Genomic DNA, 25,465 nt, shown 5'->3' with positions numbered 1-25,465 from the left:
GCGCGGGCTCTCGCGAGAGCGGCGCGCGGGGCGTGGCGCGCGGCGCTGTCAGCGATGAGGCGGCGCCGCCGGGGCTCGCGCCGCTGCCCCCATGGCGCCTGAGGCGGCCCCGCCCGGCCCCGACCCCGGCCCCGCTCCGCTGCCGCGCCCGGCCCCGCGCCCGCCCCGCCGAGCAGGTACGGACGGCACGGGCGGCGGGCTGGGCTGGGCTGCGCTGCGCTGGGCTGGGCGGCGGCGGCCGCCGCGGGGGACGCGCTGACCCGCCGGGGCCCCGCCCGCGCCCCCGCCCGCCGCGCTGCCGGTGCTGCCCCCGCCTCCTCCCGGCGCTGCGGGAGCGCGGCCCGGCCCGGCCCGCGGGGCGCGCGGGGTGTCGGCGGGCGGCGGGGCTCGGCAGGCCGCGGGGCCGGCCCGGGGACACCGGCAGCCATTTGGTGGCGGCCCCGAAATGACGGCGGGGCCCGGCCCGGTGCGGGAGCGGGGCCGGGAGCGGGGCCAGGCGCTGCCGGCTGCGGCCTGCGGGGGCACCGGCGCTGCGGGAGCACTCGCGGCACCGGCGGGCGCGGGGGCAGCTCCCGGTGCCTCCCCGCACCCCTCGACGGCCGCAGCCCCCGCGGCCCGCGCTGAGCTGCCCTGGCACGGGGGGAGCCGAGCCGTGCCCGCGGTGTTCCCGGTGGAACACCATGGAGCCGTGCTCTGGGGTAACGGGGGAGGGCATCGTAGGGGAGCACAGGCCCGAGGGCTGCAGGCACCGAGTCACGTTTGAAGTGTTTTAAAAAAACCAAACAGCTGAGCAGGAGAAGCGTGTGCCGGCTGTGCTGATGCTCGAGGTGTCCGGTTCAGTGCAGAAGTCAGCACAAAGCACAGCAAGGGCGGAGAGTGGTGGGAGAGTGATGAGTGCTCAGCTCAGGGTTCGGAGGGGAATGGCGTGGAGCTGGAATGGGAGAAAATAATGACAAAGTTTAGGCAGGCAGTCAGGACAATTTCTGATCCAGGCCTGGTTCACTTCCGTGCAAACTTAGCATGTTGTTTGGGTTAACTGTAATTCCTGTAACCTTCCCCAAGAAAAGGTTTCTTATTAAATCGTGTTGCTTGTCTTGTATGAGGTTGTGGCCATTTCTCTCAAAAATACCCAATTCTAACAGATTGTAATGTTGGTGCATGAGATATCCCCAAGTAAACTCCTGGTCTTGGGTGTTGATCTCATTTGCTTAAGGCTTTGTTGATTTACAACAGATAAGATACTTAAAATATCCAGAGGGTAAGAGTAGCATTTGTTAGTAGCGTTACATATTTCATGTGGTAATATTTTGTAAACCTTTACTGGGATAAATGGAAGGGATCTCCTTGCTGACTGGACAACGCCAAGGAAAGTTAAAATATTCCATCCATGGGCATATCAAGCCATTCTGTGCAACTTTTCAAAAGGCTTTCCAGCTCCTGTGGAACCCTGTGTTTTCTTGCCTAAATCTCAGAACAGAATAAACATTTCATTACAGTTACTGAAAAATGTTAGAATACAGAATTTCTCTCTGTAAAATATATAGGTTAAAGATGGAGGTCACATTTTTAAAAAACAAAAAGCTTGGGAAACTGAACCGTACATGGGGGTCCTTACTCTGTGAAAATATGACTGGAGAGTCAGGAATTGTGCAGCGTATCCCTTCGTGAAGAAACTGTGTCAAAATAGATCTGCTTAGAAATAGATTCTCTTTCTCTGCAATCAGAGGGAGTTCAGCTGATTTTGGTGGCAAAGAAAACTTTTCATTTATTTGCCCTTCAGGTAGTCCTGAAAAGTCAATAGTGATACAAGAGCTGAATTGGTGTCGGGCTGGTGGCAAGGACAGACTCCCCTGTCAGTGACATCTACAACACCCAAGGAAAAACCCACAGTGGCATTGCATAAGTATTGAGGAAACTTTTAAAGTCCAGTAACAGAATTTGTGGTGGCAGCCCTCGAGCAGGGAGGAGCAGGTGGGAACTGCTGAGGATGCACTGACCCTGGGCTTGGTTTGGGGGGAGTTACCTCTGAACTGGGTGAATTTGGCAGGCACAGGCAGCCACGAGCTTGAATTCATATCAGTGAACTGTACCCTGGTCACAGGCATTGCTCTTTAGCCACAGCTTTTAAGCAGACCCAGGGCATCAAAGCTCAGAGTTTTTATGCAGGTAGCAAGTGAAGCATCCCATAGGCATTTTGGCAAAACGTGGTCTGGACACGTGTAGATATTCAGCTATGTATGTAGGACACAAGGAGCGGGAATGAAGCTCTATCAGGGAAGTTCAGGTTGGACATCAGCAAAAGGTTCTTCCCCCAGAGGGTGGGTGGCACTGCCCAGGCTCCCCAGGGCAGTGGGCACGGCCCCAGGGCTGCCAGAGCTCCAGGAGCATCTGGACGATGCTCTTGGTCCTGTGGTTCCAGTGTCAGGTGCTCCTGAGAGAAGCAGAGTTAGACCTGATGATCCTCATGTGTCCCTTCCAAGCTGAGATACTCTGTAATTATAGCATATCTCCAAGATTCCTCTTGGTAACTTCCCTGGGATTTGGATAGGCTGTGGATACTCCCAGGAGCATTAATGTTCAGTGAAAACATGGCATTGGAATACTGTGTTTAATGGTCATTAAAGACATTATATATAGAATTTGCACGTGATACAAGGAGATTTACATGTGACAGATATTATGGAGTGTGGAAATAAGCAAGTCTGCTCTTTAAAGAGGATTTATTTTAATTTCGGGCCATCATAGCTGAATGATGCAAAGCTGTTACGGGGATGGCCCTTTCTTAGGCCTTTAATGAAGCTACTTTTTAGATCTATAGATGATGGCTGTTGAAGAGAAATTAATAAAAGATTCTAGCCCTTCCAGCCAATAATTTCATAGTGATAATTTGATTACATGGACATTTAAGTTTTTGATCCAGTCAGAATGCTTTCAGAAATACCAAAACTTAGAAAGGAAAGCTTGAAAAAGCCACCTCCTTGTAGTGCAAACAGACCATTAATCTGCATAAATGAAAAATTGTTATGGAGATCACTTTAAAAAAGAAAAGGAAATACTGTGATCTCTAGCATTAAGAGCAAGCCAATATCAAGGACTCTTTAGTGATTAAAAATCAATTGAATTCTAAGATCTAGGCTTAAATCTGCAGTGAGATTGCAATTGAACCTTGTTTGTGAAAATACCGTATAATTTCACAAGTTTTCCAAGATCTTCCCTCATCCGTAGAGAAGACTTCCCTTTGCCCAGCACTGACAGGGTTATTCCGTGTCTCATTTGTAGCCAAGCTCTGCTTATTCCCGTTCCCTTTGCCGTGGTCCAGGGGGCCCTGAGCAGAGCAGAGCTGTGGGGAAGGGGTTTGGCCTCCAGCCCTTCCTCTGACAGGGCATGGAACTCATTTTGGCAAAGGCCCTGACTGAGCAGTGTGGGAGAGGAACAGACTGACAGAACACCCCGATCACCTAAGCTTGGGATCTTCAGGAAATCAGAATTAAGTGATGTTCATCGTGTCCAAAGGGGGTTGAGTAAGCACAGTGACTTAGATTAGTTGTAGAGAATGCCTTGGGATTAGGTAACTGAAAGTTATTGTAAAGTAATCTTACAACTTCCATCATCTATAAATGGTGCAGCTTTTGAGGAAGGTTTTGAGGTTTCACCTATCTTCCCTTCCACCCCACCTTCCAATTTCATCACATATTCTGTTCTAAAATGAGAAAATCATGGTTACTCCACTCCATTGCACCCATTTCTGCAATGGGAAAATACTGCTGTATTAGAAACACAAAATTACTCAGTTGTGCTGCTTTTTACCATTACATAATGTCTGAACTTCGGCTTGTCCCTTTCTCAGTTTGTCATCTGAAGCTTTGCTTCTGATACTAATACTGTAAAACTTCCAGTAACTTCACTGTGTAATGATCTTTGAAGTAGCAACTGCCATGTCTTTTCAGACTGTTTGCCTTGTGTGTTTGACCAGTTTCTGTATCAGCCACTTCTTTGGGATATTTTTTGCAGGGTGCTTCAACTCTGACAGGGAAGAGAAGCCCTGTGTGTGTGTAGAGATAGAGAGCACGTCTGCCAGAGTGAGCAGACCAAGGTTAATTGTTCTAACAGAGTGTACTGCCTGTTAAAAACAAAATCCACGGGGTTTCTGGTTTACCTCCTTGCTCTCCTTGTGTTTGCTTAGTTTAGAGCGCTGGAGCAATTTGTTCTTCGAGAGGACAGCCCTGAAATACATTGTTTCTGACAAGGAGCAAGAATCTATTAAACATTTGGCTTATGCTTTTTGCAGAAGTTGACATAGTAATTAGGAGATGTGAGATTGTTTTCCTGACACGCTGGGGGGCGAGAATGGCAGGAGAGCTGGCAGCTCAACAGAGTATGGAGATTCCTCCCTCTATGGCTGCTTGAAGTTTGGGGAGTCAAGAGCCTTTTCCCAGCTGTTTGCTGATATAATTAGATTTTTTTTCCTGTCAAGAAATCTGAAGGTCAACAGATGCTTAGTAGAATCTGTCATTTGGGATGATTAAACACCCAGAGATAGGTCTTTAAAACCCGGTGGTGCACATTTTGAGGATCTGTTGTGTTCATTTCTATGCTGGTCAGGAAAACAACTGTATTCTAAATGCTTGTAAACAGAGACTTGATTTCTTGCAAGTCTCTGAAGTACCTGTGGAAACTGAGCGTGGGTACTGTCAGAGAGCACAGATCCCTGTGTTTGAGATAATTAATGAGCAGTGTGGACATAGAGCCTGTTTATTAGCAGCTCGTTAGTGACATACCAGCAGATGAGCTCTCCCTGTGCCAGCCTCTTCCTAAACTTTTCCCCGTGTGAGTCATGACAGTCCCACACTTCCCAGAGTGCTCTGGTTTGTGCTGTTACCTGTGTCCTGCAGTCAGATGGGCGAAGAAGCAGCAACATCAGTCCTAGGTCAGCAGCACTGTTGGCATCTTAATGTTTGTGGTACCCCTGCAAAGAGCTTTGAGCGAAGTGTTTTCTGCAGCTCAGCCCATCTCTAGCCTTGCTGTTTGGGTCGGGCAGCAGATGTGCTAAAGGAAATGGTGGGATTCTTTATAGAGGAATCAAAATCTTACTAGGCATGTTGGCTCACTCTTTGGTTTTGCTTTTACTTGTTTTGCTTTTGAATTTCCTTGGTTAAAGGACATATGTAGCAGTAGCGTGTTAAAGACGACTGTGTTTGTTCGTCCCTGCAAGAGCTTTGGTTGTGCTTTCCTAGGAGCTGGGTGAAAATCTGATTTGTCCAATACATGTCAGTATTCTGGCTTGTGTTGAAAGTTTAACCTCAGCAGTTTGAAGGGACAGGTTCAACTTTCAGTTTGGTGTGTTTTACACTTACTATGGGAATTCATCTGGGGGGAAAATCGCTGCATAATATCGAAAAGCTCGCTGAGATAAGGACATCTTGTACAAGGATCCTGTTACTTAAAGGGCACTGAATGTTCATAGTACTAAATAGGATTTCTAAACAGATGGTCATAATTAACATAAAATACATCCACAGATAAGAGTCTATTTAGTGTTCTAGTAATTATTTCAATGGTCTGATACTTCAGCATTAATTAAACCGCAGCACAGCCAACAATGGAATTGCAATAAGGAATTCCCGAATTCAAACACAGAGGGGAGATCTTGGCTTCCTCAGAACAATTACCTTTTTTCTGTCATCAGAGAAAAAACAAATAGAATGCTGAACACATAATTAAAACGTTTCTCTATTTGCATTAGTAACAAGCTGCTGGGACAAGCTTGTTCCTAGCCTCGAAGTGACCTGACTGGTCTGTGGGTTGCCCAGAGAGTCACCACGGTGGCACATCGTGGCCCAGGGTGGGGCTGTGCCACACCGAGGTGGAGCTCTGGGTTTTGATGAACTCCTTAGGCCTGGCACCTTTTCCAAGAACATGAGCTGTATAAGATGGCATGGCTCAGAACAGTCTCTGTAAATCCATATCTTCTTTGAAATACAAGAAAGAATTTCCTTGGAGATTTTTCAAGAGACTTAATAGCAAGCCAACTGAAGGTACTGCTTGCCTTGCACAACTTACCTTGATTTTGCCCTAAGTCCCTGGGTTTTCCACACATCAAAGATTTTCTCACTGCCAGTTCATGCCCATGAAGTTGTGTGTAAGGTAGGGATGTGAAAAGCAAGATTGAGTACAGCAGTCCCTGCCCTTGAGGATTCCAATGGCTTCTTGAGAGAAGAGGGGAAAGTAACACAGGAGGATCAAAAAAATAAAAATTAATCTCTCGTTCCTTTAGTGTTTCCTTATGATTCTTAATTTATTGGTCTGTTGCAGAAAGAGAACATGTGTTTTAAAAAAAGCAAAGGTGGTTTTAGTTTGATGTCTGATTAAGTCTGGATAAGATCTGCAGAAGGAAGATGTTTTTCTACTTCAAATGAAAATAAGACTTTAACTCCACCAAAAAAAAAAAAACCAACCAAACTTTAATGCCATTTATTGTGAATAGGTTCAATTTGTGGTAGTCTGCATTAATTTAGTTCATGAGCCTTTTTTGGTACAATAGTTAAACTAATAGAGATGGGGTTTATGAGTACTTCAGCATAAGGAATTGATTTTATTTTGTGTAATATTGAAATTATGGGCTATTTATTTTAATTAAAAATCATTCTTAATTGCCAGAAAGCATGTTTTAAATACTCTGTTATTCACTTACAGCTGCCAAAACATAGTACAGTGAAATAATGGTCTGCTAGCCTGCTAAAAAAGTGTCCAGCTTCCACAATGCCTGTGCAGGCAGCTCAGTGGACAGAATTTCTGTCCTGCCCAATCTGCTACAACGAGTTTGATGAGAATGTGCACAAACCCATCAGCTTAGGCTGCTCTCACACCGTGTGTAAGACCTGCCTGAACAAGCTCCATCGCAAGGCATGTCCTTTCGACCAGACCGCCATCAACACCGACATCGACGTGCTTCCTGTCAACTTTGCACTCCTCCAGCTGGTTGGAGCCCAGGTAGGGGTTAAACCCTCTCTGTGTTGCCACTTTGTGTTGTTACCATTCACGTGCCACTTGCAATACATGTTGTCTGTCATCTGTTCCCTCTCGTTTTAGCCCCAAAATTGGTAAGATGTAACTTTGCAATATTTAGAAGGCCATACGTGCTCTAAAAGCAACCACACCGTTTTCAGGACAAGCTTCTCATAAAACGAAAACAGGTTCTAGTTGTAACCTGAATCCTGATTTAAAAGGGCTCTTGAACTGTGGCTGGAGAAAAATCCCCGTTGGGAAACAGACAGTTTTGTGTCCCAGTTGCCATTAGAAGAGTGAACCTGCAGATTGCACTCAGTCATCGTAGTCCTCCAAGAAATCTCCTTTCTATATGTCACATGTTGCAAAGTGGCTGTTTAACCAGGTTCCAGCAGTGTGTGTGTCATTTTTTTTTTAAATATGCCTGATGATGGCTTTTCAGTGGCGTTTGCAGACACTGGCTAATCAGGCCAGGAATGTTCCCTGTGCTGTCTCGTAGCAGTGGCAAAACAGTGATTATATAATCAGTACTGCGCTTTAGGGAGACTAAATAAGTCTGTTCCCCTTGTGCTGATTCATGTGCTTTTGCATGTTGCTCTCACTCCAGCACCTCGGTGATGCAGTAAGAAGATGCTTTTTAACGTCCTATCATATGCCTTGACACAGCTGTTGGTAATAACACTGTGTCAGAGTGGTTTTGTTTCTCAGGTTCAATGTTCCTTTCATTTTTTTTGTGTCAGATCACTACCCTGATCTTACAATATTTATTTTCTTGGTCTCCTAACTTCTTGCAATGCCTTCCAAGCAATTAATGTATTCTGACTAATACACCCTCTGTTTTCCTTATCTGACCTTGTTACTCTAGTTTGAGTTTTTCCACCAGGTTAGGTTTCCTGGTTCTTCTCTCAGAAGATTTCAGCGTGCCCCAATGATGCTTAAAATGTTTTTTAACCTCGCTTTATTATTTTCACGCCAGTTGATTTTTGTCTTGTGACTTCCCTGGTGTGTCTGTAGTAAATCATGCTCACTGATCATCCTCTCAGACCTTGTGTTGTTCATTTTTGGAGTGCCCTTTCGTTAGCCCTTATTGTTTTCTGTCCTCTTTCCGTTTTTACCGTGTTGAGTGCTAACAAAACCCGTCTTTCACCCCTCAGTCCTCGTGCTGGGGGTTTGGAGTTGCTCCTCCTGACACGGCCTGTGCCCAGGGTGGGAGCTGTGTCCCCGCTGTGGGCAGTGCACACCTGCAGTGTTATGTAATTAACTGGGATGTCAGAGGCACATCCCTGTAATAGATGTAATTCTTCTCCCCCTCCTCCCCCTTGCATATTTTTTAGGTACCTGATCATCAGACAGTAAAGTTGAGTAATGTAGGAGAGAACAAACATTATGAAGTAGCAAAGAAATGTGTTGAGGATTTGGCACTCTACTTAAAGCCATTAAGTGGAGGAAAAGGTGAGTCTCTCCTAACAGTGGAATTTTGATGTAGCTTACTTTTAACAGCATTGTGTTTTCAGCACTGATTGTAAATGTCAGTGAGATAATCCTCTTATTTTTGTAATAAAATTTCCCTTCTGATTTTGAAAGCTTATTCACACTTGTGACACTTGTTTGTGGTTTTTTTATTTTGAGTTTACAAAATATTCTATTTTATTTAATAATATTGCCTTGGGGCCAACTTTGTACTAAAGCTGAACTTTCCCCAAAGGGTGGCTTTGATGTCAGTTTAAGATTTTAATTAAAATTCTTTTTGATAATGAATTACACAAGAGTTGCCCAAGAGAAGGGAAGGTGCCTGTACTCGTATCCAAGTCCTAGAGAAAGACATCCACTGTTAGACGTTTTTGCTCGTGTTACTGAGATGAGTTTGATCAGAAGCAATGGTTGGCCTTGTCTCCCTTTCTCTGAAGGTGTTGCAAGCTTGAACCAGAGTGCCCTGAGCCGTCCAATGCAGAGGAAACTCGTGACACTGGTGAACTGTCAGCTGGTGGAGGAGGAGGGTCGGGTCAGAGCCATGAGGGCAGCTCGGTCCCTGGGGGAGAGAACTGTCACAGAACTCATCCTGCAGCACCAAAATCCTCAGCAGCTTTCTGCCAATCTCTGGGCTGCTGTCAGGGCACGAGGGTGCCAGTTTCTAGGACCAGGTAAGGTACCTGTAGATCTGCAGCAGACTGTACTCAGCTGGACCTTTCCTTAAGAAAAAATTTTTTTGGAAATTACTTCTGTTGAAGATGTAATTACCTCTGGTTTCAGTTTTCTGTCAGGAGGAAAGGAGGAAGGAAAAACTCCTACAAATATTAGTAAATTCTATTTAAACTGTAAGTTGTCCTCTCGTGATTCCAGTAACTGATGATGGCATATTTAGTTTATACAGTTTCATGGTGTAGCACTGATGAGATGTCCAAAGTGGCAAAGGCTGCAAGACTGCACAGTGGAGAACAGTATAAAAGCTGCACTTCTGATGTGTTCATTACTGAAAATTAGTCTTAGCTCTAAGTTGCTGTGCTTGGAGTGCTTCTAAATACTTCGTCTGAACTATCAACTCTCTTTAAAAGTTTACAAAGCTTTTTTTCTTATGATTAGTGAAATAAAAAGTAATAAGGGATTATGTTCAAGATGACTCAGACACTCCTGCTAATCTGTTCATATATGATAGTGTTGCCATTTTCTGGAATGTATTTAACTTTCTCCTTTTTGTGTGCTGAAGCTATGCAAGAGGAGGCACTGAAACTTGTCTTACTGGCACTGGAAGATGGCTCTGCACTCTCAAGAAAAGTTCTGGTACTTTTCGTAGTGCAGAGGCTGGAACCAAGATTTCCTCAGGCCTCCAAAACGAGCATTGGTCACGTTGTGCAGCTACTGTATAGAGCATCATGCTTTAAGGTAAAACACTGGGATTTGGGCTTTGTTACTGGGAACTGGTGCAGCTCCAGAGAACCCAGCCTAGGACTGGTGTCTGCCACCTGTAAAATGTTCTGTGAATTCACTTCAAATAGCGTAGAGTGAAAAGTCAGTTGTTAAAGGAGGAATCTTTAACTATTGCTGCTTATTAGGTCACTAAAAGGGATGAAGATTCTTCTCTGATGCAGCTGAAGGAGGAGTTCCGGAGTTACGAGGCGCTGAGGAGGGAACACGATGCCCAGATCGTTCACATTGCCATGGAAGCAGGACTTCGAATATCACCAGAACAATGGTCTTCCCTTCTTTATGGAGACTTGGCACATAAATCACACATGCAGTCCATTATTGACAAGGTTTGTCAGAGGGAGGATTTTAGTGTCTTTGTAGGATTAGATTTGACTGTTAAATGTTATAATAAAAATCAACTCCTTGAATTAGCTTTTTGTCCTTAGTCATGTCAGATATTAATTAAAAATGAAGGTTTTTTCCCTACTGTAGCATGTTCCTCCTGTGAAGTGCTTTAATTCCCTTTTTGGTGTCTTATGATGAAGCTGCATAGGGCAGATTCTGAGTTGAGAAATAACATTTCTCTCCACTGATCCTCTCTATATGCCATCTGAAGACACTATATATTGCAGTTAGGAAACAGAGTCATGAATCTCTTTTAAGATTAGCAGCTCACAGCTGTAAGATGCAGCACACTAATGCTCCCTTTATTTTCAGCTCCAATCTCCAGAATCTTTTGCAAAGAGTGTACAAGAATTGACAATTGTCTTGCAGCGCACGGGGGATCCTGCAAACTTAAACAGGCTGAGGCCTCATTTAGAGCTCCTGGCAAACATAGATCCAAATCCAGGTATGCAAATCGAGCTTTTTAAACTCTTCTTGTGGTATTTTTCATTATCTAGCAGAATAAAGTATTAAGATGGTAGCCTCCATTCCTCGTTTCAAAACTCCCATTAATTACCATAATAAACTCTTGTTCAGGGCTCTCTGAGTTCTGTCCTAGCACTTGGTGTTGTGAAGCCCTAGGAGAGTTGCCTCTTATTTGTGATACTACTGGAATTATTGGCAGAGTCAGAACCCTGCTTTTAATAATTTCAGATGCAGCCTCTCCAACGTGGGAGCAGCTGGAAAATGCAATGGTCGCTGTAAAGACTGTGGTCCATGGGCTGGTGGATTTCATTCAGAATTACAGCAGAAAAGGCCATGAAACTCCACAGGTAACTGTATTTGATCATTGCGTTGTAAGTCTTAAAGTACATTTACTGAAAGATGCAACTTTTAAAAAATTACTGTTGCATTATGATCTTTTCTGTGGGATAATTGATGGTACTGTTATTTACTGCATTGGGATTTTGAGAACCTAGCATTTGTGACTATGGAATGCAGCAGAGCTGGCTGTAGTGAGATACATTTTCTGTACTTTAAGACTACTTTTATGTGAATGTCTGATAGACTGTAAGAGGATGGTTTGTTTTTTTCTTTAAAGCCACAACCAAATAGCAAATACAAAACGAGTATGTGCCGAGACCTTCGACAGCAAGGGGGGTGTCCAAGAGGAACAAACTGTACATTTGCTCATTCTCAGGAAGAGCTTGAAAAGTGAGTGTGAGAGACTTTTTCCTTTTTTTTAAATTTCAATCCAAGCAATCTCCATAGAATTTGAAAACAGTCTCTTCTGTACATTCATTCATTTGGAAGGATTTGTGAATTCCTAACATGACAATTCTTTGTATGAAATTGAGACTAGAAACTAATCCTAGTTTCATTTTTTATTTTACCCCATATGAAATAAAATTTACTTTCCTGAAATTGAGTCTAGGCTGAGTGTCTCTCATGAATTGGTTATATCACCTACGAGAGAGTGCTAATTATATTTTAATTGATGAAGACATGAACTGAGTTATTGAACAGTATGCAACATCTGCATTCTTAGAGCTGTCTTCACCCAAATGCATTTTCAAAGAATTGAAGAATGGATCTCCTGAGGGGAGAGATGATTTGGGGTTACAATTGTTGAAAATAAGTTTGTACATTTTTTGTATCATTTTCTGCTCAGTCCCTTCCTTTAGCTAGTTTTACAAATATGTTTCAGTTCACAATGAGCACTTTGAATCATTTCTTCTGTGTGTTTGCACACGTGTTTGTTCACAGATACCGCTTGAGGAACAAAAAAATCAGTGCAACAGTGAGAACATTCCCCCTTCTCAACAAAGTTGGCGTCAATAGCACCGTCTCAACCACGACGGGGAACGTCATCTCTGTCATAGGAAGCCCAGAAGCAACAGGGAAGATGGTGCCAAGTACCAATGGAATAGCTAATCTGGAAAGTGGGGTTCCCCAACTGATCCCTCGCTGTGCAGACACCTCCCTGAGAGCTCTGGAGAACACCAAGAAGGGAGGGAAGACTGGAGCCAATGGCCAAAATGCTTCTGGGTCCCCTACAGAGTCGCTCCCTGAAAAGTAGGTGACTTTTTTTTCATCAAGTTAATTAAACACAACACTTTGCTTTTAGATTATCTTGGAGTTTGTGGGTGGCGAACAGCAGATTCTGAATCTGGTCCTGGCTTGCAGTCCTTGCTGGTGCTCCCTGGCTGCAGAGTTGTGTAAGATCCTGCACTGCAGTGCAGATGTTCTGTGGGTTCAGGTGGTCACAGCCAGCAGCAGTTGTTGCAGCTGTTGAGTACTCCTGTGCAATATGGACAGAGTGGCAAATCTCTCCCTTTACCTCTTACTCAGTTGTTCTCAGCATGGTATCTTTAGTTACGACTGGGTTATTGCATACAAAGAAAACATGTAAAACTGTGTCCATTTCCTGGCACCAAGAAGGGTGCACTGTGTTCCTGGAAACCTTCTAGTTTTGGAGGTTTCACTTCAAACTTCTCAGATACTTCTGCAGGAAGCACTGAGTCTCTAAACAGCTTTTCAAAGCCTTTGTCTTTACCAGAATACTCTTAGAAAGGGTATGTAAACTTCTGGGGACACACCCAAATATTTATATCCACCCCTGAGTTTTTCTTAGGGGAAAGTCTAAGATGTACCATCAGTTTGGGGTATGAAGAACAAATTTCCAGAGGAAGTGGCAAGGCCCAAATTTCCGTGTTGCATGGGAGTGTGCACGAGGAGATGGCTGACAGAAATAAGTGAAGATCTGCTTAATGATTCCTTGGTAATCCTTTCCAGCAAAATCGGTTCTCCGCCCAAGACTCCTGTCAGCCAGGCAGCAGCTACCTCAGCTGGTCCTCCCAATATCGGAACAGAAGTGAATTCTGTGCCTCCAAAATCCAGCCCGTTTGTTCCCAGAGTTCCCGTCTACCCTCCGCATTCTGATAACGTTCAATATTTCCAAGATCCCAGGACTCAGCTGTCATATGAAGTTCCACAGTACCCACAGACAGGTGAGTGAGATGAGCACTGAGTCAAAAATAGCTCTGAATTTTTCTGTGGAAAAGCCTGAATGCCCAGAAATAACTTTTATCTTGATTTTGTCAATTTATTTTTCATTTTAGTTTAGTTTATTAAATATCTGAATCTTCACTTAATGGAATGCTAATCTTGTTCGTTGCTGGGTATGTGAGGGACCTGCAGTTTGCCCCCAATGTTGCTTATGTGCTGTATGTTATGCAGCTTGCACCTCAGCATCCAGAACCACTTGAATCTCAGGGTGTTTCATCTGCTTTTTCCTTTGTTAGTGTTTAATTGCTTTTATTTAGATCTGCTCACCTCATGGTCTATCCATGGGGGTATCCACAGGCAGGATTCAAAGCCAGAGGCATAGATTGCTTCTACTTTGTGCTTGCTCAAATGTCTTTGAAGGGTTCCAGTTATCTTTTTAGATTGCAGTGTGCACGTTTGTATTCAAGCAAGCTCTCAAAAGGCAGAGATGTTCAGTCCTCTCAAAAGGAAGAAGACAGTCAAGTGTGAAATGGTTATTTACAGACATTTGGAATTAGTTTTTTTTAGCAATATAGCTTTTTATTTTAGAGAGGACTATTTTAACTCCCTATATAAGAGGTGTTTAAGATCCTGTCTTTTCAGTGACATAGTTATACCATAATATATAATGACAGATAAACTCCACCTTCCAAACTGGGTCCAGGTGGTGAAGGGGCATCTGCAAATGTGGTTGTCATACATGAAACTGTGTTTCACAGAAACGTGGCAGGGTCAGTAACAGGTTTGCAAAGTGCGACTCCTCATTCTCTAAAGGTGCTTTTCAACACTGTTTACAGTTTTAGAAGGTGTAGAATTTTGGGTTGTTCGTGGTTGCATTAAATATGCCTTTTTCCAATTTTTAAGGGTATTATCCACCACCTCCAACAGTACCAGCTGGTGTGGCTCCTTGTGTTCCTCGCTTTGTGAGGTCCAATAATGTTCCAGAGTCCTCCCTCCCACCTGCTTCCGTGCCATATGCCGATCATTACAGTACATTTCCCCCTCGAGACCGACTGAATTCTCCTTACCAACCTCCTCCTCCGCAGCCGTATGGACCAGTTCCTCCCGTCCCCTCTGGAATGTACGCTCCAGTTTATGACAGCAGGCGCATCTGGCGCCCGCAGATGTACCCCCGAGATGATATTATTAGGAGCAATTCCTTACCTCCCATGGATGTGATGCACTCGTCTGTCTATCAGACATCGTTACGGGAGAGGTACAACTCTCTGGATGGGTATTACTCTGTGGCTTGTCAACCTCCAAACGAGCAGAGGACTGTGCCTTTACCAAGGGTAAGTGAGAGCCAGGAAGGAAGGGTTCTGAAGGTCATTACTGAGAAGTTGGTGAATAATTAGCGTAGACCCGTTTGTTTGGGGTTACAGAGATCAAGACATGTGACCTGGACAAAGTTCTTGTTTTGTTTTTTCTTTAACCTTAATAAAATGGGCATGTAAAACAGACCACTCTGATCTGCATTAGGACCAGAGCCCCTCTGCCTCTTTAATTTCCATGCATGTTGCCTGAATTAATTGCACATTGAAGGTTTGAGTTGCCACACGTGGGCTGGGCTCTCCTACCGATTCTTGTGAAATTAGGTGATACCAGTGGAGGGTTACAGACCCAAGGAAATCTGGGGGTCCAGGTGTGTCCCTTGCAAGTGTTTGTCTTCTCCTTAGAGTGTGGTAGGACATACAGTCCTGTGTTTGTTCTTGCCAGGAGCCTTGTGGTCACTTGAAGACTGGTTATGATGAGCAGCTGAGGCGGAAGCCGGAGCAGTGGGCACAGTACCACACACAGAAAACTCCTCTGGTATCGTCAACCCTTCCCATGGCAACACCATCTCCAACACCACCTTCTCCTCTCTTCAGTGTAGATTTCAGCACAGAGGTGGGAAGCCAGAGAACTTCTTTATTTTCCCTTCCTCTTTCTGAGAGATGCCATATAATATTTCTAGTGAAGATTTTCTACCTGCTCTCTGTTCATAAAATGAAATTGATCTTGTAGCAAAAGGAAAGTTAATATCTAATAATGATGCATTCAGTTTCATATTAAGGTGATGCTCAACATGATTGCAGTCAAAAGGTCAAGAAGTGACTCAATTCAGCCTCACTAAAGGAAATGTAATTTTACTGAACTAGCTTTGTGAACCTCCAGGTTTTTGTGTAGGGAACAACAGTTGCTTTCCATTAAAAAAAACATTCCTTTTCATACTCCAAATGGCTTTGTGACTTTCTGAGTAGCCTGAGTCAAGCTGCAAGTGCTTGTCAAGTCCCAGAAAATGCATATCCCTTACAAGTGGCAAAAGGCATTGGTAGAACATTGTGTACTTGTGAGATAACTCCTGAAAAGAGGAATGGGAACTCAAGAAATAGCAAGTGTGCTTTTGAAGGAAGAAAAGGAAACTTGTGATGGTTTTTTCTATCTGTGTAAATTAGATACACCCAAGAAACTAGTTTGAGAACCACAGTGCCAAGCAGTCTTAGCTGTGGTTTGCCAGTGTCATTGATGATATTGGAGGTATTAGGACTGATTATACAGAAAATGTCGTGTAAGGTAGGTGTACCTGAAGTCCCTTGTGGGTGCATTCAAGATGGATCAGGGTTTGGTCCTTTTCATTCAGGTTGGAGGGTTCCCAGTCATATTTCTATCTGCCAGTTGCTAATACATTAAAGGAAAATGCGTGGCTTCCTCTTAATTAAATTACTGTGGGTATTTGCCTAAAGAAACCTGCCACTAACACAGTGGCACTGATTTCAGTCATCCCGGCAGACCAGGCAGTTATTTGTGAGGCAAAGCTTGCCCTCCGACAGCTGCCAGGGACACTGGTTTAAAATTTGACAAAACAGCTTGTATTGTCCCCAAATCAAGTCTTGAATATGGCTGGAACTCCTTGGTTGACTTTTGAGATAATTTAATTAAATAGCAGTAAATGTCTCTTCTCATTTTAAAACTGAATTCCCTGTTTCTGTTATTCACTGCTCATTTATTCCCTTTTCTGTAGTTCTCAGAGAGTGTCAGTGATTTGAGTGGAACTAAATTTGAGGAAGACCATCTCTCTCACTATTCACCGTGGTCTTGTGGCACTATTGGCTCTTGTATAAATGCTATCGACTCAGAGCCCAAGGATGTGATTGCCAATTCCAATGCCGTGTTGATGGTAGGGGTTTTCTGCATGTTCTCTCGTTAGTGTGATGATCCTTACATGCTGAAGTGTCTTCTCTTTGGTTAAACCAGCCTTTTTTTGTTCTTAAGTTGGTAGCTTCCATTATTTTAAAATAGTTTTGCCCGTTTGGAATATGTTTTCCCAGTTTTGTAAATAGGCTTCAATAATTGGAAAGTTGTCGGCTGACTGAAGGTTCTGAATAACCTCAATGAGTCCGTATTTCTCCTGTCTCCTGAATATGCAGGACTTGGACAGTGGGGATGTTAAAAGGAGAGTGCACTTATTTGAGACGCAGAGGAGGGCGAAGGAGGAGGATCCGATAATCCCGTTCAGCGACGGGCCCATCATCTCCAAGTGGGGTGCAATCTCCAGGTCATCCCGCACGGGTTACCACACGACAGATCCCATCCAGGCCACTGCTTCCCAAGGAAGTGCTACTAAGCCCATCAGCGTGTCAGGTACAAGTGCAGGCTTTGTGACGATAGTTCCTCATTCATGTACGCCATGAGCGTTTCCTCTTCGTGCTTACTGCAGCCATGAGGATGCAGGGAGCTAAAATACCTGTGCACCCCACTTGAGAACAGAGAAGATAGTGAATGGTATCCTGATTTTTTTACAGATTATGTCCCTTATGTCAATGCTGTTGACTCAAGATGGAGTGCCTATGGCTCGGATTCTGCTTCATCAGCACGTTATGCAGAACGGTACAAACTCCTCTCTGTGTTCTCTTAAAAGCATTTTCTGTAGCTTGCAGTTCTTCAAAATCCTCAGTGTGTGTGTGTGGAATCTGGAATGTCTATTAATAGGCATTCTTAATTTTAAAGTAAAAGACCTTTTACCTAACCAGCATAAAGCCTTGGAAAAACTAGGTTAAAAGTTGTGTAGTCTTCAATACTTAATGCAGTTACATTGCTAGTAATTGTGCTTTATTATCCCTTGAGAGGCTTAACAAAAGTATTGGAGACAGGTACTGCCAGGCTGTCATGTCAAAATCTGAGCAGTTTCAAGTTTCTTGCCACATCTTACCCGTACATAAAATAAGGATGTTTGCTTCATACAGTGCCTTGGGGTATTGTGAGCACCAGTGAAGATGAAGAGCACATTGTCTTAGTCACACAGTTTCTGCCCAGAACTCTTAACAGTGATGGACTAATGAGGTTTATGAGGCCTTGATTTAGAGGACTTGTTTTTAATTCCTGGTTTTGCCTCCTTTCTCTTAAAGGGACAGGTTCATAGTTACAGATTTGTCTGGTCACAGAAAGCATTCCAGCACTGGAGATCTACTGAGTATTGAATTACAGCAGGTAAGACAAGATGATATACCATGAGGGTTTTTAATTAAAAAAGAAATTGTCTAGTAAAGTGGTTTAAAATACGTTTTCTTAGTGTAGCCTATAGAAAATAGTACAAATGACAAAATTATCAATTAGGGTTAAACTAGAAGCTAGTCCTGCTTTAGGACTGCTAGTGTGAGCTGATCCACTGACATCAGTAAGGCCGTTTCGGGGAGAAGGTGATGGACCTGATGCATGTCAGCAAATGCAGAGCAAAATAAATGAAGATCATTAAGGGCACACAGGTTACCCATCTGGCAAGGGAACTGTGTTTGTGTCAGCTGGCTGGTTTGGCCATGTGACAGCCCGTGGTTTATGTGTAGTGACTGATAACCGGACCCTTTCTTTCCACAGGCCAAAAGCAATTCCTTATTACTCCAGAGAGAGGCCAACGCCCTGGCCATGCAGCAGAAGTGGAATTCTCTAGATGAAGGCAGTCGTCTTACCTTAAATCTTTTAAGCAAGGAAATTGATTTGAGGAATGGTGAGGTAAAGAAAGGGGAAATTGGGATGAACAGATCTTTGAGGGGTTTTGGATATATAGAAGTACCTGAATTTTAACTGAGACTTAAAACTTAGTTTTAGCACTCCCAGATGTTTATAGCATGTTCTGTGCAAGTTAAGTCACTGTCGTTGCACTCGGGTATTTCCCTGAGATTGGGCAGCTGCACCTGCTGTGCTTCTGCTTCCATTTACAAAAAGGGAAGAAGTAGACAATAATTTTCATGCAGTCATTAGTTTTTGTTCTGTTTGTGTGTGTTATAGATCTAAACATTTTGCCAATGGACTCTACTGAAATTTCTACCTCAGTGTTCATTTTATCTCTGTTTTGGTACTCTGTTGTGATTACAGTTAGCCTTGTATCCTGTGCTGTCTGTGGGTGAAGCTCTGTTGTGTCTAGCTTGTTTGTATTGTAGAAATGTTGTGTCCTAGAAATGCATCTTCTGTTTTCACTGTAGCACTCCAGTGTTGTGTGAAGCAGGTGAAAAGCCAACTTGATATTTACAGAATGTATTAATTCTTGTTTCAGTCTGATTATACTGAAGACTGTGCAGACACAAAGCCCGATCGAGACATTGAATTGGAGCTGTCAGCCCTTGATACAGACGAACCTGATGGGCAAGGTGAACAAATAGAAGTGAGTACAAAAATCTGTGTGTCACTGGGTCCTTTCATTAGCCTTTCTGTTGATAGGAAAGCCTTTTGGATTTAGTCTTTGTAGTGACGTGAAACATTTGCCTTATTTTTAACTACCTGGTAGTTAATATTACTGAATTTAAAATGAGCTCACAGTTTATGCTACTCTCGTCATTCACAGCCATCTTGGAATAATTGGCTTTTCCTTTAGTAAAATGTGGTAGGCATTCCAGTAGTGTGACATAAAAATAAGGAGTTTTATGACCGGACTCTCATTTCCATCAGCTTAATGTAGTGGAACATAAGATGAAAATGTAAAGCTGATAGGGACAGAATTGATGGGCGCTCCTCCTTTTCTCTTGTAGGAGATTCTGGACATACAGCTGGGGATTAGCTCCCAAGATGATCAGCTGCTCAACGGAACAACTGTAGAGAACGGGCATCTGCTAAAGCAGCACCAGAAAGAATCTATGGAACAGAAGAGACAAAGTTTAGGTGAAGACCTTGTGATTCTGTGAGTGTTAGACAAAACAGCAGTGTCTGCCAGTATTAGACAAACAGCAGCATCAGAATAGTGGAAGCATGAGTGTTTAAGGATGAACTACGTACCTGCTCAGACTTGGATTAGACACCTGCATTGTGTATACTTGGTGAAGTGAGAAGAACCTGTTCAGAAATAGAATTAGGTCACAAACCCGACAGTCACAGGCTGGTACCATTGTTCGTATGCATCGTTGTAATTGTACACACTGAAACGTGTCACAGCTGTTCAAAATACCTTTCACATTCAGTAAGCAAAAAATGCAAAATATTTTTATAGTTAACAGAAATTAAGGACAACTTCAAAAAGGTTAAATGCCGGACTGTTTGCACAAATCTCCACGGAGAGGTAGATTTTAAAACACACTATTTTAGGTTTCTATATTCTGTAGTCTTTAATGGGTAAAGCAGCCTTTGAAACTGAGGCAGACTACATTAACATCTCGAGCGTACCGTTCCATAGTAAGATCTTTAGCCTGTTGCTAAAAATGAGTGGATGTCAGTATTTATTTAATGCACACAATTCAGTTCCGGATACTTGTGCATGTACTTGTTTAATATTTGTGTAACTTATTTTTCTCCTCAGGGAGGAGCAGAAAACAATCCTGCCCGTAACTTCTTGCTTCAGTCAGCCGATCACAACATCTGTTAGCAATGCAAGCTGCCTGCCCATCAGCACATCAGTCAGTGTTGGCAGCCTCATTTTGAAAACTGCTCACATTATGTCTGAGGATAAAAATGACTTTTTAAAGCCTGTTGCAAATGGCAGGATGGTTAACAGCTGAAAGGCATTCATCTTTCCAGCTTGTGACCACACCATGGAAGCATTTACACTAGCTTTTTATATATATAATATATATTATATAATGTATATTTTTTTTAAAAAAAATAATATTGGGGTCATGCATTTCCTGTGGACTCTTTGATACTTCAAGCCCCTCTCGCATTAGCATTCTGAAGAAAAAAAAAAACTTACTTTACTAGGGTAAGGCGTTCACTTTCCACAAATGAATGGAATTTGGACATTGTTTTACTTAAGCTTAAAGCAGCTTTTTATGAGTTTGTAGCAATCCGGTGCGGTATCTGAGCCATTCTTGTTGAAAATGGCTTCTGTAGAAAACTAACAACTCAGTTATTTAAACTAGCAGGATCCTACGATGATACATCTAGTGAAAGGAAGACTAACTTATTTGTCTCTGTTTTGTTTCACGAGAGAAGAACTTGTGTCTTGTTGCAGCTGCTTTTTCCTTAGTTGTGGAACTTTGCATGGAGCATTGTTTGAAGACTGAGAGGTGGAGATTTGGACTTGAGGCTTTTGCAGGGTTAACACAGCATCAGCTTTGCACTGTCGTTGGCAGGTCTGTGGTGCAGTGCTTTGCTGCAGGGTTTGGTTTCCATTCCTCCCCCCAGTTTCTGCTTTAGTGCTGTAGATAACACATACACAGGCTACTTGTCCAAGTAAAGTTATCAGAAGTAAACCAAGTGCCTAAGTCCTCCAGCTGATGTAGTAGGTATTGATTTCCCCAAGCTACACGTGAAACAATTTGCAACGATTTTGAGAGGTTATGCACTAATGTAACGGCAATTTTGGGTTTTTTTCATATTTTTTTTCTTTTTTTCATTAATAGTTCTCAACTTGGAGATTATAGGATCCAGATGACTTGGCAAAAAGTATCAGGTGCTCTTGGCTTTCCTTTGAAAACCCTGTATCTAGTGTTTGCACTGACTAACAAGATGGTATTGCTGTTTTTTGTACTGTTTTGTTTTTAATTTAAACTAAATATTGGGAATTTAAGGCGGTTGTAATTACCTTTGTGAAATGTTGTTAATCATAATTTTGTATTCAGGTTTAATTTTTGCTTATTCAGTGGCAACTTATTTTCAAAGACCTTGAAAATACAATAAGATAGCATTATCTGACCTTCAGAGTACTGAAAACTATGAATTTATGCCCTGGTAAGAGGTGACTGAGAATCATGTTAGACATGTCAACTGAAAATTGGTTTTCATAAATACACGTGAACTAGAGCCCTGGGCATATTTTTTTGAGAAGCTTAAAAATCCAATTTTTTTTTTTTTTTTTAAAAGCAGGACTCTCCCTCCTGATGATTACTGTCTTCTTGTTTGTCCTCTTACTTTTCTTTGTGACAAGTTTTACATTTTTTTTATGTTTTTATTAACTTCTGTGAAGTTGTTTACTCTGAAAATTGTACTGGAATATTTTAAGCCAAGCTGATCTTTCACCAGGTGTACTGCATGTAAGGGCTTTTCCTGCTAGCAAAATGCTTAAAGAGGATCATGTTACTGGTCGTCTGAGTTGTTATTTTACAAAATCACAGCTATGTGGTCGGGTAAGATTTTGATAACTGTTTTGTGCACGCTTCTGGGGGGTGGGGGTTGGCATTTCCCTGAGGGTTACTGATTAGACTAAGTAAATATTGGTGTTTGATATCTCTCCTAACGAACCTGTCCATGAATTAATTATGTTGTAAATATACCTGCAAATCCAAGGGTTAGTTTTGATATTCTGGTGTCAGTATGGAAGATCTTACACATCTCTTTAGTACTCCAGTGTCGAGGAATGTATGTAGAAAAGCAGTCCAGTAGCCTTTTCTTAGTTTCCTTTGGCTGTTGCTGTACCTTCTCCAGCCAGTGCCACCTCATCGTAGGGTTAGACTGACGCTTCGTTCCACTCGCAACGTGAAGTGAATGGATACAAGAACCAGACCACCTTTGCCACCTTAACTTATTTCCTATCGATGTTAACTTTAACTTAGAATGTTAGACATAAATATGATTGTTGTATATTTTATACCAAGACCATTCTGTAAATATGAATTTATATTACTTTTGAAATGCTTCTGAGATACTATTATTTGCTGTACAATGTAATTCCAAAACAGATATGCAAACAAGTATGTCTCTTTCATGGATATTTAAACAGTGAGATCTTCCATGTTGAAGGTGATGTAATTTTTTTAAAAGATTTTTAAATTTTAAATTGCTATTTTGTTACAAAAATAGAGAAAATATAAAGGTTTGAGAAGTCCTTATTTGCCCTCAGGGAAAGAGCCCTCTGTGCACCAGAACTCCACAGAACATCTTCAGCATGATCTGAGGGTGAATATATACTACATAAATTGATTGTGTATTTACCTTTAACTTTTTAATTTTAAAATTGCAATTTTAAAAACTTGGTTGTGCTCTGCTGGAGGGGGTTGGGATAAGCTGCTTACACACATTTGCCTGTTTGTCCAGTGAAATGACATAAGCCTGACATATTCCTGCCAACTTTTTGGCACATTTAAGATCAAATGTATCTCTAGACTCTTGTCTGCAGCAGGAGGTCCCGTGATAGAGCAGTTCTCTAGGGTGACCATACACTTCAGGTGGAAAGTTGGTTCTGAACTGAGGCTGGGGTTTTTTAGTTGAGTTTTTAACCTGTAGAAGGACAGGCAAAAGAATTATTAGGGGGTTTAACAGCATGCCAGCTTTGTCTTAAGGTTTTAACGGTGACTGTGTGGTTTTTGCCATGGAACTGATGCCCTCCAGTGCCCTGACGGGGAGAAGAAGCCACGGGTGGGAACACCTGGCTCTGGCTTCCTTCTTTGTTGCAGTTTCAGCCCTTGACCCTTTACAAACAAGTATGTATTCATGTTGTTAGTTGTAAATCAGGTGCCTTTGGGCTATGGAAGGGCTTATTTTCTGACACTGAGATAGAGTGACTTACCTGTGTGTGTTAATAGCAGTGATGCCCATTTAGGTTTTGGCCTGACTTTTACCTGTGCTGTCAGAAAAGAAGGCCCGTAGCAGATCGGGGAGAGAGATTGGCTCTTTTGCTTTGCTTGGACAAGCATTTTGGGTTGGTTTGGTTTGGTTTAATTTTTTTTTTTTCCCCATTAGGGGTACAGCAGGGATTTCACATGCAAGAGAGACAGGAATTATTAGTATCTAAGTTAATTGTGTTGCCTCACTACCTGGATTCATTCCTTGGTTTGCCTCATTTCCCACATAGGTCTTAATAGAGACTAATGCTTGTGCTGGGAGAATGCTTGTGTGAGAAAGTGATTATCTGTACATTCTTAACATATTCTTATAGCAGAGTGATTGCCCTGCTACTGATATTTTGTTCCTGTAAACAGGTGACAAGAAATGAATCTTAGTGTTTATGCAGATTTTGCATTGTAGAATGTATACTAGACCCTTCAAAGGCAAGGTTAGACTCTTTGCAAAGCAAACTGGCGTTGGTTCTTGGTAGTCTAGTACAGGGACACTGAAGTTTGGCATTTGATTTAGGAAAAAAGAAGTTGTACACAGCTGATTATGTTAAATAAGCTCTTAATTAAGCTCTCTGTAGAAGTCTAATTTGGAAGGTTTTAGTGCTTTGATAACTCAATTGAAATTTTAATTTCTCCTGTACTCAAGAGCTGAATGCTGTTCTTGTATATTAGTGTACTAGGCTGGATGAGGTACAAAATAATGCACAGTGGTCAGAAACAGCTGAGGAAAGAACGCTTCAAATAACTCAATCTAAACTCAGAGTAGTTCCAGACATCGGTTTTGTTTGCTTTTTTAAAGCACAAGTTGTCAAGTTGTACCTGTTGCTGTACATAAACACTGTATGCCAGCAGCTCCTTGATCATATTTGTGAACAGACTTTTCATTCATTATTAGACTGTTATTAAAGGAAGGTGTTGAATTTGAGAGTGTAACAAAATGAGAAATGATCAGATGATCTGTAGGATGTAAAAGTCCATTTTTATGTTGTAGTTTAATCCCTTTATTAGGAAGTTCCCTCTCACTGAGGGACCTCTTCTGCAAGCAGAACCCAATAAATGTGCTTTTTTAAATGACCCGATTTCCCGGTATAAATGAACAGCTGACTTTGGCAGTAAATCATCCCCGTGCATCTCTTTGCTGGCAAGGGAGCAGGACAAGGGGAAAGAAAACACCCAAAACCGTCAGTGATGAGATGAAACAAATCTGCATAATCAAAGTGCCCAATGCCCAAACGTAATCCTACACCCCGTTATTTACGGATGCTTGTGGAAGCTTTTAATCACTCGAGACTTTGCTGTAAAAGCTGAACTAAAGCAGAGCCTGGCTGCGTTTCTTACTGCCAAAAGCCAAGGTCATTTGCACATAGCCCCTGGATTTCTCCAGAGTAGATCTCCGTTACCCAAGGCATGGGAATGCATGCGTTTTCTTAGCTGGGCAAACAAGTACATTATACAGTAGTTGTGATACAACACACGTGGCTTTGATTTGTACTGCACATACCCACTGTACAGCCACTCCAGAGTATTGTGGTTAGCTTGCAGCATCTGCTGTCGCATTGATACTGTTTACTGCGTATTCTTTTCCCTGGAAGTTTTAAAGAAAATTTTTTTTTTCTTGTTGCATTGATTACATTTTATAAATTTGCTTAGCTGGAAAGTTTGGGAAAAGAGGCCTGTTTGTCAATTGTACAACCGATTGTGAAGCTCTAGTGTGAATATTTTTACGTCTGTATTAGACATTTTCTTTGCAAATCTATTGTTCGATTGAAATGTAAATGAAATAAAAGATGGTGTACACCCATCATGTATAAAGCAGGCACCATCGCTACGATGGATTTAATGCTCATTTTTATGGCGCATTCTCAGCTTCTATTTAAAACTATAATTTAAAGAAAAAAAAAATCTGTAAAATGAAATGGGGATATATGGGGGAGTAAATTCTATTCCGTTTATTTCGGTTTTGATTCCCACTGGTAATGTTTCCCTTCGTGTTAGAGTAGGGGAGCCCCGGCGGGGCCCGTGTGTCGCTGTAGCACTGACGTGCAGAGGTTGTAGCTTTGGCTGGGCACGGATAGAGCATCCCGGTTCGGTGTTTGAGAGACTCGATGGAAGAAGTTTGCAGTATTGACATGTATTTGCATGCACGAATAAAAATTATTTGTCCACCTTAA

General features: G+C 42.5%; 1 protein-coding gene and 1 non-coding gene across 4 annotated transcripts; both read left to right on the top strand.

The window, feature by feature from the left end:
- Nucleotides 1-55: 55 nt before the first annotated feature.
- On the top strand, nt 56-25,465 carry RC3H2 (ring finger and CCCH-type domains 2). 3 transcript variants are annotated; one of them, XM_050319907.1, is made up of 21 exons: nt 56-176; nt 6,694-6,990; nt 8,340-8,457; nt 8,913-9,146; nt 9,710-9,885; nt 10,056-10,256; nt 10,627-10,759; nt 11,008-11,126; nt 11,396-11,508; nt 12,061-12,369; nt 13,090-13,304; nt 14,206-14,633; nt 15,058-15,228; nt 16,343-16,498; nt 16,749-16,962; nt 17,124-17,208; nt 17,727-17,808; nt 18,193-18,327; nt 18,869-18,976; nt 19,341-19,489; nt 20,102-25,465. In XM_050319907.1, exons 2-21 carry the CDS (start codon nt 6,760-6,762, stop codon nt 20,298-20,300), a joined length of 3,576 nt encoding a protein of 1,191 aa, XP_050175864.1. In that variant the 5' UTR covers nt 56-176; nt 6,694-6,759; the 3' UTR covers nt 20,301-25,465. The 3 variants fall into 3 exon arrangements, with proteins under 3 accessions (XP_050175864.1, XP_050175867.1, XP_050175866.1); XM_050319910.1 differs by having other exon boundaries at nt 19,341-19,470; nt 20,102-20,276; XM_050319909.1 differs by lacking the exon at nt 56-176 and having other exon boundaries at nt 710-6,990.
- LOC126642577 (small nucleolar RNA SNORD90) lies at nt 10,424-10,539 on the top strand. The gene has a single exon (XR_007629475.1). It is a non-coding gene; the product is annotated as a small nucleolar RNA SNORD90 (small nucleolar RNA).

Source organism: Myiozetetes cayanensis, unplaced genomic scaffold, assembly GCF_022539395.1.
Source record: "Myiozetetes cayanensis isolate MyiCay16 unplaced genomic scaffold, myiCay2020 scf23, whole genome shotgun sequence".
In the NCBI taxonomy this organism is placed as follows: Eukaryota; Metazoa; Chordata; class Aves; order Passeriformes; family Tyrannidae; genus Myiozetetes; species Myiozetetes cayanensis.
This window is presented reverse-complemented; position numbering and strand designations above follow the sequence as displayed.